The 12,811-nt window shown below is 39.4% G+C and overlaps 1 protein-coding gene across 1 annotated transcript in view; it reads left to right on the forward strand.

The window, feature by feature from the left end:
- Nucleotides 1-12,811, forward strand: part of PREX1 (phosphatidylinositol-3,4,5-trisphosphate dependent Rac exchange factor 1) — a 146,518-nt gene that overhangs the window by 65,563 nt on the left and 68,144 nt on the right. Inside the window, exons 3-5 of the mRNA XM_042883619.1 lie at nucleotides 3,644-3,766; nucleotides 8,619-8,723; nucleotides 12,115-12,216. Of these exons, the coding sequence (XP_042739553.1) occupies nucleotides 3,644-3,766; nucleotides 8,619-8,723; nucleotides 12,115-12,216 (330 nt within the window). The remainder of the gene's footprint in view (nucleotides 1-3,643; nucleotides 3,767-8,618; nucleotides 8,724-12,114; nucleotides 12,217-12,811) is intronic.

The following is a 12,811-nucleotide window of genomic DNA, read 5'->3' on the forward strand; positions in this document are numbered from 1 at the left end:
TTACAAATCTAAAACTGACAGGAGTTTATGAAGAGGTGGCAGGAATATCTAGTTGGGTTGTTGTAGGAAGGAATTTGGACTCCTGTGGGAGAGCTGAGGAAAGGGAGACTCTTGCATGATGAGATTCCTGAATGAATTTTGCAATGGAAAGACACATGAGATACAGAAAGTGGGTATGAGGTGCTAGCTCTTATAATGCCTATGGCTGTAGGATGCCTTGTGGCTTATTTTCATAAAAATAAGCAACGCTTTCATGTAGCAATTTGACTTAGAACTCTCCTTGCTATTCACATACATGTGAAACCAAAATTCTCTTTGTACACATGTATAAGTGAAACCTCGTGATCAGTGGGAGAGGATGCAGTGTCTGCCATTAGGATTGCTTTTGGGGCTTACCTTTGATCCTACAGCTCCTAAATCAGCAGAGACTTTGCTCTTTTCATTAATGACAGCACAGTGCCTATCAATAATAGGTATGTTACACAGTCCAGCACTACTGCAGCTGGTGTGTATTTCCTCAAGTCTGGTTCATCAATTTTTACATAGTAATATTACCAGAAAGTCTAAAAATCCCAACAGGGGATTCAGCTCCCGTTATGGTATCCATTCACTATGTTAACAATAGTGTACTACTGAGTGGCATCAATAGGTGGTGGTAGCAAGAAGATCTGGAGGATTGCTGGAACTAAGGCTCCTTGCTGTGTTCAAATTTGAAAGTTCCTGGTCACTGGAAGCTCACTATTTACAATCCGGAGTATGTTTAAGCATAGCTGAGGGAAAAGTGGACAATGACTAGTGGCAGTAGGTGCTGTGTGCAGAGAAACAGAAAAAAATAAGCTCTGCTTGAGAAATAAGCCTACATAACCATTTGCTAATTTGACAGACTGCAGATGTTGATAACAGTTGTTAATTCTGCCATTATTCATGTATTGCTATGACTGCCATATACTCAGATGCAGTGCTCAGAAGACCCCTGCAGAAAGTCTTTATTTTCTCCAGTGATTAAATGTATTTGTATTCTGAAGTCCATCACAACCTCTGGGGAAGTACTACTTCATTTCTGTGTCATTCTTGAGCTGCCTGGAGGTGCCTTTGAGAGGCCACTGTGAGACCTCATTAATCCTTATTACAATATTCAGCTTATAATAACACAGCTTCTCTTTGAAGAAAAAGGTGTAAGCTTACCAATGGTGAAATAGAAACACAAAGGCGTGCTTTCTCTGATCAGTGTCATCCCTTTTCCTTCTCATCAAACAATTTAATGTCTTTCCTGCAGTGGAAAGATGAATGTTCTTCCCTTCTGCAAATCTTTGCTTGTAGAGGCAGGACAGACAAGGCTGTGTTGGGACTTCCAATAACTCTGCCTGCTATTATTATAAATCTTGAGTCATTAGGGAGCTGTGAGGTGGAGAGCAACAGAAAAGGTGGCAGCAGAGAGTATATAAATGGTTTGGCAGCTTATGTAAAGAAAAACCAGTATTTTCCTCCCTGTCTTCATGCAGCAGGAACGTCTAGAGGAAAATCAAGGATATTCTGACAGTCACTCTCCTCTAAGCAAAAGGAGAAAGTACTTTTTTAGAATAACATGGGATATTACTCCTGGTATTATGTTTGTAGGCTTCTTCTGCTGCTACTAAGCAGTGGTGCTTACAGTAGCCTCTGGCTATTGCATCCCCTTCCAGGCAGGCCACCTTGAATCCTATGCCAGGCATAGATTTATAATTCCTTCACTGACAGATGGCTGCAGCAGTATCAGCTAAAACATTTTCACAATTGGTTCCCTGCCCTATGTGAGGATAACTGCTGATACGTTAGTACTGCGCCGCATCCGCAGCAGGATGGTGACGTCATTTTACTGATGCAGAACAGCTTGATGGTGCACACAAGCTGCCACACATGGATCTTCCATGTGAGGTTTATAAATGGTGACTGCATCAGATATAAAAGCAAATGTAGCTAAGGTCTTTCTGCTGCCCTTGATTTTTCAGGTGATTTTTGTTACCTGCAAAACTGCTGCAAGCAGAGCTCTGCTGACCATCACATGATTTATTAGACTACACAGATATTCCTTGAATCACAAATTATACTCCTGAAGACTCTCCTGAAGGATAAAATCATCCCTGACAGATGTTTTCCTCTTCCTTGTTAATCCCCTTTTGGCACAGCTTCTGGCATGCAGGCTGAGGCTAATGTGTCATCACGTCACTTTCAGTCATGCTATAGAATGAACCATCATAGGCTCTTCAAATTTGCAGTGGAAGTTTTCTGAAAGTAATCAGTCCCAGCTTCCTGTCTTATTTTCTGATAGGTTCAGAACCCATTAGTGCAAGTAGAGTGTGTTGGAGTCTTCAGTTTATTCAGAGCCAGGAAAAGCAATGAGGCACAAGTATGCACATGGGTAGTGAGGATTGCCATATACTGGTGTGAGAGGTGAGCAAAGACAAGAAAGGTGCCATGTGCTGTGCTTTGCATATGCAGCCAGCTTGCAGGGGTTTGAAGAAAAATCTTCTTTCCATCTTTGAATAACACGAGGTAGAGAGTTGTATCTGGGTACATGCATAGAAGGGTCTTTAATTCCTTACTCAGTCTTCCACTCCTAGAAAATCAGAGATAAATTGTTCTTAAACTGAGTTTGGTTTCATTCCTCCTTTAAGGATTAGATTTAATCTACAGAATTTTGTAATTACTGCTGCATCACCATCCACCAGGCTGAATCAGTGTCTCATCTGGTGCATAAAGTCCACTGCATAAAGTTGAAAAAGTTTGGTTTTACTGTAAGGTGCTTTGGGAAGTGTCAGAAGATCGCCCACCAAATAGCAGGAAGCTGAAGGCTGCTCTGTCAGGCTGCATTCTTTGGGATTTGTAGCAGTGACACATATGCTCTATGCCAGCCCTGGGAGGCTGCTCCTAATATGAAAGCTGGTTTGAATACACTGCAAATCTCTTTGCAACTGGCACAGCTAAAGCAAAGAGATGGACAATGCTGTTCACAGTGTGTATGTCACTGCAGTCTCCAGGCTTTGGTCTGCTTGTTCAAGCATTCCTCCCGTGGCTGTCAATACTGATGGCTGCATCACATTGCATCAGGACCTGGAAGTTTATTTTCCTTAGCACATGTATGTTAAATTCCTAGGGATCATTTAGCTGTGAGATTGTGCAATTTCCTTTTAGTACACATTAAAATTGAGGGCCTGTATCATGTTACAAATGCCTTTTACAGTCACAGAGGTTGGTGGAAGGGAACGCTAAGATTATGCTCTTTCAGTTTGGAAATACTTTACACTGTAAACACCATGGCAGAGATGTGGTTTACAGGTACATCTTCTGAGTGATAATTTCATGTTCCTGCCAAATCAGTTTGGTCTTTGTGATTTCTTTCACGTGTTCAGTCTCATAGGAGACCTTCTCTAGACTTAAAGGAGGTTGTTTACATTCATCATGCTCAGGTGCTTGGAAAGATAACCTTCATTTAGAGTAGGTACTTCAGTAAGCAATAAAGATCTCTATAGGAAAGATAGCAGTTATCATCTGCGCTTTAGGTCCTTTCATGACTAAGTCTAGAACCATAGTATTTTGGTGCTAGTACTTCAGTGTGCCTAAGAGGGTTTTGTTAATCGTTGACACTGGACTTTATGTGTTTCAGATCCTATTTTCTAACATTGAAGACATTCTTGGTGTTCACAAGGAGTTCCTGGCTGCCCTGGAATTTTGTTTACAACCAGAACCTCAGTCTCAGCATGAACTGGGAAATGTTTTCTTAAAATTTGTAAGTACAATGACTTAACACTATCTGAAAATGCAGTTTCCTGTCTTAAGCTCCCATGCCCCTTAACTATCTCTAATCTCTAAGGTTTGTAGCAATACTGTGACAATGTGTGTCTTGAATAAAACTTGAAGGTAGGGTGGGAAAAAAACTTGTGAATGAGGTTAGAACAATGGAAACCACCTCAAATTCAGCTAAACAACAAGGTATTTTTAGAAACCCTTCCTTTTCCCATTGAATATTTTTTCCTTTTTTTCTTCATTCAACTGATCACACAATTGCTGAGAATTTGTCTGCTTTCGTTCCAAATATTTCTGAAAAGCAGCACAATTTCAAATAAGTGAATAATGTTATTTGTATTTTAAAATAAAGGAAACCCACAAAAGATATTACTGCATTTACAGTAGTGTCTGTGCATACATTTATCCTTCAGTAAATGAAATGTAACGTGAGATAGCTTAACTTGCACTTCATGTAATACAGTGCAAGTTACCAAATACAACCTTTTTACCATGGAGTAAATAAATACCTGAATTATGTAGCTCAGAACTACAAAAAATTGGGGTTTTAGACTCAATGCTAGATAAGCATGCCACAAGTACAGAAGAAAAAGTAGTTGTGGTTGTTGAAAACATTTTGATGGATTCTTTTTGTGTCATCTGACTCTGAAAGTTGTATTATTTGTTCTCCTATATATTCATAATATGATGAAGTGTGCCAACATGATTCAGTACCAGGTTGGTGCTGTAAGGTGACCCAGGAAGGCACAGACCTATAACAGGGAACAAGAAATGGTGGAATGGGAAATGAGAAAATCATGGAAATCAGAGAAGCACTGCTTCTCTCATTATAATTTGTTTCTTATATTGCAAACTAATATAAGCATAGAGCACACTGATTGTATATGCAAGATCAATTATTACATATACCTAGTCATGAGATGAACTCATCTAAATGCAAAGTTATCTGATTTACATGTATATAATTCAAAGCTGCAGATTTTTTTGTATGCAGCTGCCCTCTTGGGATGTCTGAAGAAATTAGAATGCATCTATATATAATAGATATTCCTTCAAATTTTTATTAACTGCATTAAGCCACAGGCCAACTTCCTATTAAAATATGTTCTATTATACTTTTCTAATCATAATTCGTGCTTCCACAGTTCATCAGGTTTGAGTGGTCAGCAATTATGCAGCCATTCTTTGCTCATAGATCTTTACCAACTATTGATTTTATTTATGCTGTGACACTTAAAATAGTAGCATATGTAGAGACAGTAAAATGTATTGAGACAGTGCTCATAAATTGTGTTCTCTATGAGGAGTGACTGTCAGATGCTGAAGGACATAGTGATGCACTCAATTAAAGACTTGGATACTCAGTAGAATCACTGCCTACCAAGATGTCCTATGCTAACACAGTACTTGTTAGCAATGGTATCAACATGGGATGTCTCCTGAGCAATGCTGTCTAAATGGCTACTGTGTTTCAGAGTGACACCAACTAACCGGAAGTATTAATGCCCTGTCATTTAGCTGAACTCAACCTGCTATATGTAGTCATTGACAATGTTTTCTTGTATGTGAGCACAGCATTTATAACTGACAAATTTAGTAATTAAGTGAATGAATGTTCTCTGCTTCTCAGACTTGCAACGAAGCAGAAATTATGAAACTATAATGCACAGAGATGACTGCTGGTGAGAACTGATCTTCTGATAGAGACTGTTTGACTGAGATCAGTTTACACTGCAGTCTGTGAAGTGCATTGCAAATATGATGTACATAATCCCATAAGGAAGAAAACCTACAGCTTATTCAGGAGGATGTCAGACAACTTTCATTTCGTAATACATGGAAGAAGCTGGTCTCATCCATAATGAGTGAAGTAACCATAAAGTATAAGGATAGCGTTGGAAGCACTGTGGCACTTCATGTCTTGAGCAGGGAAGAATCAGCAGTAGGTTATGAAGAGAGGAAGGAATGACATGTCCTGGTGTACAGATTATGCCTGCCTTTCAGAAGACTAGCCTCACTGTAGGTATTTGGGAGTGAGGGATGTGGGATTTGTCGTGTCACGGTACAGCCTTTCATAGTGAGATTCCAGCTGGAAATGCCAGCAGCAAATGTGGTTCAGAGCAAACTTCCAGATTCAGTTTTTGAATCCTGTCTGTGAGATCTATGCATCCTAAATTTCTTCTAACTTCTTCAACACTTTTAGTTGGAGTAGCCCTACAGGATCACAGTTGATCCATTTACATTTATGCTAGGACATCTTTTCCCCTGGGTGTTCAACGTGGCAGGATCCAGATCTTGGCTAACGCTTGAAATAAACAAGCCAACATTGCAAGGGCTCCAAAAGAGCAACACATCGACTTCTGGAACTCTTTTAGCGGATGATGAAATGTGCTTGCTCTGATATACAGCTGTGAAAGATTGTTTTGTTCTGGAAGACAGACATTGTTTGTCCTAGCATACTCCACTTGATCAGGTGATTGTAAGAAGTTAATTCTGATGTATTGGAATTTCTTAAGGAGTTGTAGTTCAATAACAGACAGTATGTGGACCATCACAGACAGGAAAGAACACACTTCAATTGAAAATAAAATCTGCTGCTTGAAAAATGGAATGTGTAGAACATATCTTCAATGTCAAAGACATACTAAACCTTGGATAATTACACCTCATCAACATAGGCTTTCTTGTGCAGGTCATGAAAACAAAAGACTGTCTGCAGAGCAGAAGGGCAGAGGGCTGACTGATACCTGATTTCTGTTGTTGCTGTATTGGTAGAGCATTGGCAACTTAGTAGCCATAAGCTTATTAGAGTGAAATGCGTTTTCATCTTATTTTTGGGAACAATGCTGCCTGAATGCTTTTACTATTTAAGTCATCAGGAATCTTGTTTCGTTCAGAATGAAATCTTATTTTTTATTTAGGTTTTTCATATTGACGAAATAGTTTTTAGCCTGCTTTCAAAGAAGAAAATGTCATGGCTCATTAAGAATACATCCAGATAGAACGTCTGCAGTTTACCCAGCGTGTCTTTCGTGAAACTTCTGTCCAAAAACTGTTTTCAAATTTACACTAATTTGTGGGTTGTACTACTAGATCCAAAATAACATATGGAGAATAAACTATTGGTTTAGACTTCTTAAATTAACTAAGAACAGTATGGACTTATTTTTGCCACCAATTCAGAAGGTCTATCTGTGTATCCAGCAGATTTGCTGAGTAAGAATGTGCCATATTTATGGGGTCATTTTTCTGACCATAATTACACTTTCATACAGTGTAACTGCAGGTTCCAAATTCCTGGGCTATCATCTGTAATTATGTAACTGATAATTTCCTCACCAGGAGATGGGGAGTCCAGGACTGATTGTCACCCAGAGAGGAAATTAAACACTTCAGACACTGAGTAATTTAAAACATAGTTGTCATATTTGTGGGTCTCATGCATGAGGGGCAGCTGGAAAAGACTTGATGAAAGCACTCTGGTGTGTGCATAATTATTGTACTGTCTTGAGTTTAGAAAGGAATTCTGTCATGATCTAAATATATCCTCCCCAAACTTCTGGCACTCAGAGCTGCAGTCAGAAACCTGAGCAATGACATTTTGTGTGCACTGATGCAGCGGATGCTCTTGTCTTAATGGTTACTATTTTTAGTCTCAAGCAGGCTGCTTGTGTGCATCTAGGAAGATGAGGGGAGGTGAGAGGAGGAAGTGTAGGAGAAACTTATAAATCTGTCTTGTCACTCTGCAGCTCTACAATTTAGGGATAAAAAAAAGTAATCCCATGTCTCTCAATTGTTTCTTTTCTATTGTGCTGTTGACTCAGCCATGCCGTTCCTGTATCTGGTGGTCAGGATCTTTTGTTTCTTTCCAGCTTCCAGTACTAAACTCCATTACTAATATGAGCAGCTGTAGATGAAGGATGTCTTGAACATCTGCATTCCAGCTCTTTGTGTCCGTTTGATGGTTGTTTTATTCACTTTGTACCATTGTTGCTGTGTTTGGCCATGCATCTTTTTATTCTTAATTCTTCTTTTGGATGTATAGGGAGAGAAAACTTTTTCAATAAATTACTAGTAAAAATAAATAAAAATTAATAAAATAAAATTTAAAAAAGAAGCAATTTTCAGTCTCTGAGCATGTACATCTAGCCCTGGAGCATCTAACGAAAGCATCAGATTCTTCTCATAAACTGGTGGTGGCTGTGACATGGCTCACTGTAAGTACCTCCATCTTGTTAGGAAGCTACCTTTCTCCTCCTTGCATTTCTTTATTATATTGGTCATTTTGTGTTTATTCATCAAAATGCTTCCATTCAGGAGACATGTTGTGGGCAGCCCTGTAAGACTGGGGATTTCCAGCTGGTTGCTTCTTCCAGTGCTTGTTTTTTTCCAGCCACCTTTGTTTGTTTCTTCTTCCTGTGGTAGTAATCAGCATAGTTCAGATATGTCAGTTCCATTTATGTTTCCCTTGCTTCTGGCTTTACTTTGCTTCTGTCTGCTTGTATGGAATATCCTGGCACATGAAAGTCCCTGAGATAGCAAAATCCATTCTTTCAGCAAAGGATGTATTATTTCAGTGATGCATTGAAAGGAAAAGTACAGAGGAGGTCTGTGGTCAGAAAACTGATGCTAATTCACAAAAATAACTTAGGAATTAGGGGAACACTTCTATAAATTATTTGCATGTGGAGATATTGTACATATCATGTGAAATGCAACTCTAGCACTCTAAAGCAGAGTGCACATTCCTCTGTGTAAAGAATTTAGGATCAGACTGTGGCAATACAGACAGTCTAGTTTTCTCCAAGTCAATAGGTTAATGCTTTTTCTTGCAGAAAGACAAGTTCTTTGTGTATGAGGAGTACTGTAGCAACCATGAGAAAGCGCTCAGACTGCTGATGGAATTGAACAAGATCCCAACAGTGAGAGCATTCCTCCTGGTAAGCACCTTCTCTAGCACTCTCCACTTAATGGTATGACTTTGTACTGTACTCATAATGCTTCTTTAGTATCTGAAGAATGCCAAACATTTTGCAGACATGATTCATTCCAGCTACGAAGCACTTGAGAAGGATGGATATTGAAATAATTGGTGAATTCAAGTACCAACTAAGCACAGCTATGGTATGAGTAATTTCAGTGGATACAGAGAAGTATTTTAAAAAACATTAAGAATGAAAAACAACATCAGCAAAAATAAAAGAAAAATTGAGCAAAGATTGTGAAAGGAGTAATGCAATAATTTATCAGCAGGGCTGAGACTGGTTCCCTGCTCAATTCTCTGATCAATTCACCATCTGCAGACCCACCAGAAACATGTGGCCTCCTTCTGACATCCTTTTCCCCATGAGGCCACTTGTGGGCAAGAAACATAGGCTGGATGAACTATTTTGGTGGCATAATTGTTTCTTGTATTAAAAACGGCCCAACTCCTCATCCAACCCATGAAATATTAGCATGTGCTGGGAGGAAGTGTGGCATACAGCCTTCTTAAGAGCTAGACTGCAAAGAGAAACAACCAGTAGGTAGCTTTTTTGTTTTTTTTTTTTAATCCAGGTTAGAGGGGTAGGTGTTTCTCCTTACAGCCTCCCCTCAATTCTCCTTGATTTTAGGTGTTATTTTCCTTGCTATGAATGGAAGGCATTTGGGCTGGGGATGGACAATAGGTGAGGGACCAGTCAGCACCCTAGTTCTGTGTCTTAGTAAATGCTGTGAAGTGAAAGAAAGGCTGTTGTTTTGCAATGGACTGATTCTGTTCTGTATTCTGCTCTGCTTTTTTCCATTCTGCCAAAGGCATGCTCTTTCCTAATACAGTACAGTAGAAGAAAACTTCTGCATAAATGCCTGTCACAAGCAGGGCCAGAGCATTCTTCTAGCCACAAAATATAGACCTTGGAGGGGGGAGCAGGAACACACACGCTGCTGGGTACTCAGAATTTCTTTATCACATCTGAGTTTCAATAAACCCTGTTAAAGCATTAGTTCAAGTCACCAAATGAGCAATTCCTGCTCATGATCTACTCTGGGTATTTCTGTTGAGAGAAACTTAAAGAGAAAGACAAGCAATGAAAGTGGATATAAATACCATCCTTCCCAACATCCAGAGTGTTCTCTGCATTTCAGCTGGATTGGCAACAAGCTCCTGTCTGTGTTGCCGGCAGCAGCTGGCAAACTAATTATGAGGCACATGAAAGATGTCGCACTGTCTGCTGTGGCTTTGCAGCAGCACCTGAATCCAAAGGATTTTTAAAATAACAGTAACTATGGAAGGAGAGGCTATGCTCAAATCTTTGCTTTGTTGTGGCTGTTGTAATTTCTTCCAGGCCTTCACTCTTCTCTCCACTGCCTCCTAAAGCCAACGCTATAATGCCACCATGCAGAGAGCTGCATTAAAATACAAAGCTTTGCTTGTGAGGATGGATTTGGCCCGATTGCCCCCTTGCAGCTGCTGAAATACAGAATGTGGGAATGTGTTTGAAAAATCAGTAAGTGTTAAAGGGCATTTTTGAGTCCAGAGCTAGAGGGAGGGCTGAAAGGAGAGACGGGAAGGACTGAATCACCCGAGACTTGGAAAATTGGACAGGGAGCATTGTGAGCTGGTAGCCAATGCCACAGATCTAGAATAGCCCTGGGGAAGAGTTATTTTACAGACAACTGTCTGTAAAAATACCACTTAGAAATAATGAGAGTTATGTCAGATGTCTATGAACAGTTCTTGAAGAAGAGAATTATTGAACTACAGCCACAAACCCACTGTATTTCAGAGTGTATCTGAGCCACTGCACACACTTCAAAGGGGAAAGTGTTATCAGTGATGCCCCCAACAAAAGCACATCTTGGCTGAAATGGATTTAAACTTCATCCTCTGCTAACACGGCAGATTTGCCCTGGGTGGTTATTGGAGTAAAGTTATCCAGATTAATGGCTGAACATAGGAAAGTAGCTTATCTCAAATAGATTTGAAGTTGATCTGAGTCCAGTGCCTACCTTTAGCAGTGGACAATGCCAGCATCTTTAGGGAAATATATAAAAACCTTAGAGTTCATCAGTGATTATTTATCACACATATTATGGATTACTGTGAAGAAATAAGGGGATGAGTAAAGGGCTGTTGTTTTTCTTCTATACCGTACTCAATTCTTACATTTTCCTTTCATATCAGTCCTGAGAGATGAATTTTCATTTGATTAAGAAAATAAGCATCTCTTGTTTTGAGGTGGTGTGCACAAACTTATCTGTGAAATGATTCTTACAGAATGCCCTTCCAAATCTTTCAGAATTCATTGTGTGAGTATTGCAAGAGTTCATCAGTTGCTTCACCTGTTTTTCAACCTAAAATCTGTTCGGACTTCTGTTTTGTTTGGTGTATTGGTCCAGTATTATCAAGGGTTTATACTGTTATCTTCCTTAATATGTTAAAGCAACGCTGGAAGAGCAGTCATTGTCCTGGGTGGAGAAATGCCCTTCAACTTCTTTGTGATGTCTTCTGATTTCCAGACAAAGAGCTAAGGTTGAAACATAGCAGATTTATTATTATTATTATTATTATTATTATTATTATTATTATTATTATTACTATGAGCACCAGAATTACAGAAATCTGTTTTCCATGTGTCATTGCTTCTTGCATCAGTGTTCTCCTTCCTACACAGCAGCCTTGCCTGCATAACCCCAAACTTCTTCTGCAGTATTATGTACTACAACTGCTTCAAGGCTACATTTGTGCTGTTTAGCCTGCCAGTGCACCCCTACTGTTTGCCCAGCTGGGTTTAGACATAATGTTTTGCCAGAGAATTGGTGGATGAGATGCTGATGACTCATTTGTTTCAGAGCTGCATTTGATTTCCTTCAGACATAGAGACTGTACTAGAGTTAATTATGTGATTCTTTATTTATATGCTTTATTTTATCCTTTGAGTGTTCTGGAAGATGTGTGCAAACTTTGCATAGTGAATGGAGACAAACAACTGTTTTGATTGTGGGGTAGGTTGGATTCTTTAAGGTAATGATGCATTCTAGATTTGCTGACTGTCATTGTATTGTTATATTTTTTTGAGCCATAAGCTGTATAACATCTCAGTGGGAAGAGACCTTTCTTTGCAGCCACTGGTATCCACAGCAGGTTTTTTGTTTTTTTCTGCTGACTCGTGGAGAATTTTGCAGCTTAGCTTGATGGCTGCATTTCAGTGGAGAGTGACGTCCCGTTTCTTTTATCTTAGGAATGGTGAAGTTCATCGTGACCATAATGTGTATTATAGAAACAGCAAATAATGTCAAAGAGCATGTGAAAGTGTTGCCTGAGTTAACATTAACTTCCTTTTTTGATTATAGAGTTGCATGCTTTTGGGAGGCAGAAAGACTACAGACATTCCACTGGAAGGTTATCTACTGACTCCAATTCAGAGAATTTGCAAATATCCACTTCTGCTTAAGGTAAACCAAGAAAGAATGTCTTTGGCTAGTTGTTTTTCTCTTGGAGTGATTTTTGCAACTTTTTAACCCTTGATTTCCTGTCACTGCTACCGTCCTGACTTGTGCTTTTAAAGGTTCAATCCTGTTTACAGAAAATGGCTTTTTCTTATGGATACAGTCAAAAACTGGCTGATGACACTGTTAAATCTTGTAATGGCGTGGGTAGACCAGATAGGTTAAGGTACTCATCAGCTGACTTCAGATTTCTTCTGATATTTATGAAGACCTGAGTGCTATTTTAGCCCCTTCCTGAAAAGCTGTGGTTAAATGGAATTTTATTAGTATTCTAAGGAACTCCATGGCTCTTAGGGATTGGAAACCGGACACATCTTTCATCACTAGGTCTCTAGTTTGAGTGTACTCAGGTCAGTAATTATCAAAATTCTTCATCATCTGACAGCTGTTTTGTGGCTTGTTTGAAAACCATTTGGTGTCTCAGATAAGCTTCTACTGGACAGGTGTTATTGCAGAAATGACTCCTGCAATTTGCACTAATTGGCCCCCTTGCTAGCTGGTGTACTGTAGGAGTTAAAGAACCAAAGACATAAAAAGAGCC

The sequence above is a fragment of the Lagopus leucura genome, unplaced genomic scaffold, assembly GCF_019238085.1.
Source record: "Lagopus leucura isolate 7727_CA_CO unplaced genomic scaffold, USGS_WTPT01 Super-Scaffold_100039, whole genome shotgun sequence".
Lineage (NCBI taxonomy): Eukaryota > Metazoa > Chordata > Aves > Galliformes > Phasianidae > Lagopus > Lagopus leucura.